General features: G+C 42.5%; 1 protein-coding gene across 2 annotated transcripts in view; it reads left to right on the plus strand.

The window, feature by feature from the left end:
* FAM178A (family with sequence similarity 178, member A) overlaps nucleotides 1-2,844 on the plus strand; it is a 68,053-nt gene that overhangs the window by 22,648 nt on the left and 42,561 nt on the right. For both annotated transcript variants that reach the window (XM_011977407.1, XM_011977406.1), the window contains exon 10: nucleotides 2,682-2,757. In XM_011977407.1, coding sequence (XP_011832797.1) covers nucleotides 2,682-2,757 — 76 coding nt within the window. The remainder of the gene's footprint in view (nucleotides 1-2,681; nucleotides 2,758-2,844) is intronic.

A 2,844-nucleotide genomic window follows, 5' to 3' on the forward strand; every position in this document is an offset into this window, starting at 1 on the left:
GCAGTGGTGCAATCTCACCTCACTGCAACCTCCGCCTACCGAGTTCATGCCATTCTCCTGCCTCAGCCTCCCAAGTAGCTGGGACTACAAGCGCCTGCCACCACGCCCGGTTAATTTTTTTTTTAAATATTTTTAGTAGAGACGGGGTTTCGCCATGTTAGTTAGGATGGTCTCCATCTCCTGACCTCATGATCTTCCCGCCTCAGCCTCCCAGAGTGCTGGGATTACAGACGTGAGCCACTGCACGCGGCTACACTTTAAATTTAAATGTATTATAATCTATGGCTTCTAAGCAAATGAAAAAGATAACAATAGAAATACAATATGTGTTCGTCTACAAATCCACTATAAAATTACCTTGTTAAATGATTTAAAAATTTTTTAAACTTGAGATTTTTGTTCCCAAAAAATTGTCTTGTAAAAAGTGTCAGGCTGGGCGTGGTGACTCACATCTGTAATCCCAGCACTTTGGAAGGCCAAGGCAGGCGGATGACGAGGTCAGGAGTTTGAGACCACCCTGGCCAACATAGTGAAACCCAGTCTCTACTGAAAATACAAAAAATTATCCAGGCATGGTGGTGGGTGCCTGTAATCCCAGCTACTTGGGAGACTGAGGCAGGAGAATCACTTGAACCTAGGAGGTGGAGATTGCAGTGAGCCAAGATCGCGCCACTGCACTCCAGCCTGGGTGACAGTGCGAGACTCTGTCTGAAAAAAAAAAAAAAAGTTATATCAGAGGTTAGGTGCAGTGGCTCAAGCCTGTAATCCCAGCACTTTGAGAGGCTGAGATGGGTGGATCACTTCAGACCAGAAGTTCAAGACCAGCCTGATTAACATGGAGAAACCCCGTCTCTACTAAAAATACAAAAATTAGCTAGCCTAATGGTGGCACAGGCCTGTAGACCCAACTACTTGGGAGGAGGAGGCACGAGAATCGTCTGAACCTGGGAGGCAGAGGTTGCAGTCAGCCGAGGTTGCACCACTGCACTCCAGCCTAGGCGACAGAGTGAGACTCCGTCTCAAAAAAAACAAAGATATATTATTTGTCTCTAAATTCCTGTATGTAAAAAGGCGTTACAGGCATGCTATTTGCATCTAAATTCGTGTATGTAAAAAGACTAACTGGGTGAAAGTATAAAATAAAATAATAACTTCGTATAAATATTACCAATTAGTTGTTTTGGATTTTTTGGGCTTTTTTTTTTTTTTTTTTTTGAGACAGGGTCTCGCTCTGCCACGCAGGCTGGAATGCGGTGGTATGAATCACTGCTTGCTGCAGCCTCAGCCTCCCGAGTTCAAGTGATACTTCCGCCTCAGCCCCTCAAGTAGCTGGGACTATAGGTATGCACCACCACACCCAGCTAATTTAAAAAAATTTCTTGTAGAGGTGGGGCCCTGCCATGTTGCTCAGGCCAGTCTTGAACTCCTGGGCTCAAATGATCCTCCCACTGCAGCCTTCCAAAGTGCTGAGATTGCAGGTGTGAGACACTGCAGCTGGCCCTAGTTTAAAAGTTTTAACCAAATTGCACTCACATGAGGCATAAGACTACTTTCCTCCTTTCTAGTACTCCTATGAATGCAGGGTAGTATCAGTATTCTTGATCATTGCCAATTTAGAAGTCAATCAGTGACATCTTTTTTTTTTTTTTTTTTTTGAGACGGAGTCTTGCTCAGTCGCCCAGGCTGGAGTGCAGTGGCGCAATCTCACTGCAAGCTCCGCCTCCCGGGTTCACTCCATTCTCCTGCTTCAGCCTCCCGAGTAGCTGGGACTACAGGCGCCTGCCACCACCTGGCAAATTTTTTTTTGTATTTTTAGTAGAGACGGGGTTTCACCATGTTAGCTAGGATGGTCTCGATCTCCTGACCTCGTGACCCACCCACCTTGGCCTCCCAAAGTGCTGGGATTACAGACGTGAGCCACCAGGCCTGGCCAATCAGTGATATCTTACTGTTTTTATTACGTCTCTTTGATCTAGTGATATTGAGCATCTTTGAAAAACTATGTTGGTATATTATTTTGTATATTCGTATCTTATTAATTTGTGGTTTGATTTTTGCCTGCAGCCTTTTCCTTTATGGTTTTTTGGTTTCATGTCATGCTGTTTACTAAAAAGACATTTTTTGATGGTTTCAAATGTTTTATTTGTCTAATTATAAATGACAGTTGTAAAAAACAAAAACAGCATGTTAGAATGTAAAGAGCTCTGACTTTAGAATTAAACTCCACATTCTCCACATATCATTTATATCAGTTGGGCAGAATATTTAATCTCTCTGAATCTATTTGCTCATATGTGTAATGAGTACCACTTCACAAGGCTATCATTAGTATTAAATGCACATAAAATGCCTTTATTTTATTTTTTATTTTTTGACACGATCATGGCTCACTGCAACCTCCACCTCCTGGTCTCAACCAATCCTCCACTACAGGTGTGCACCACCACACCTGGCTAATTTTTGTATTTTTTGTAGAGATGGGGTTTCGCCATCTTGCACAGGCTGGTCTCAAACTCCTAAGCTCAAGGTATCCGCCCGCCTTAGCCTCACAAAGTGCTGGGATTACAGGCATGAACTGCTGCACCTGGCCCACATAAAACAACTTTATATGTGCCTAGCAAATAATGAATGTTTGTGTTTTCTTCCTTCTTAATACCCTGTCATTTCTCTGCTTTTGACAGATGATGTCAGTTCATACAGACTGTATTGTGTCAGTGCAGATTTTAAGTACACTGATGGAAATAACTATTAGAAATGGTAAGTATATCAACTTACTGCGATTTACAGTGTGTATTATTGGTTGCTATTTACATGGTATCTTTCATATTGCTAAATGTTAGTATA

The sequence above is a fragment of the Mandrillus leucophaeus genome, unplaced genomic scaffold (genome assembly GCF_000951045.1).
Source record: "Mandrillus leucophaeus isolate KB7577 unplaced genomic scaffold, Mleu.le_1.0 Scaffold18, whole genome shotgun sequence".
Lineage (NCBI taxonomy): Eukaryota > Metazoa > Chordata > Mammalia > Primates > Cercopithecidae > Mandrillus > Mandrillus leucophaeus.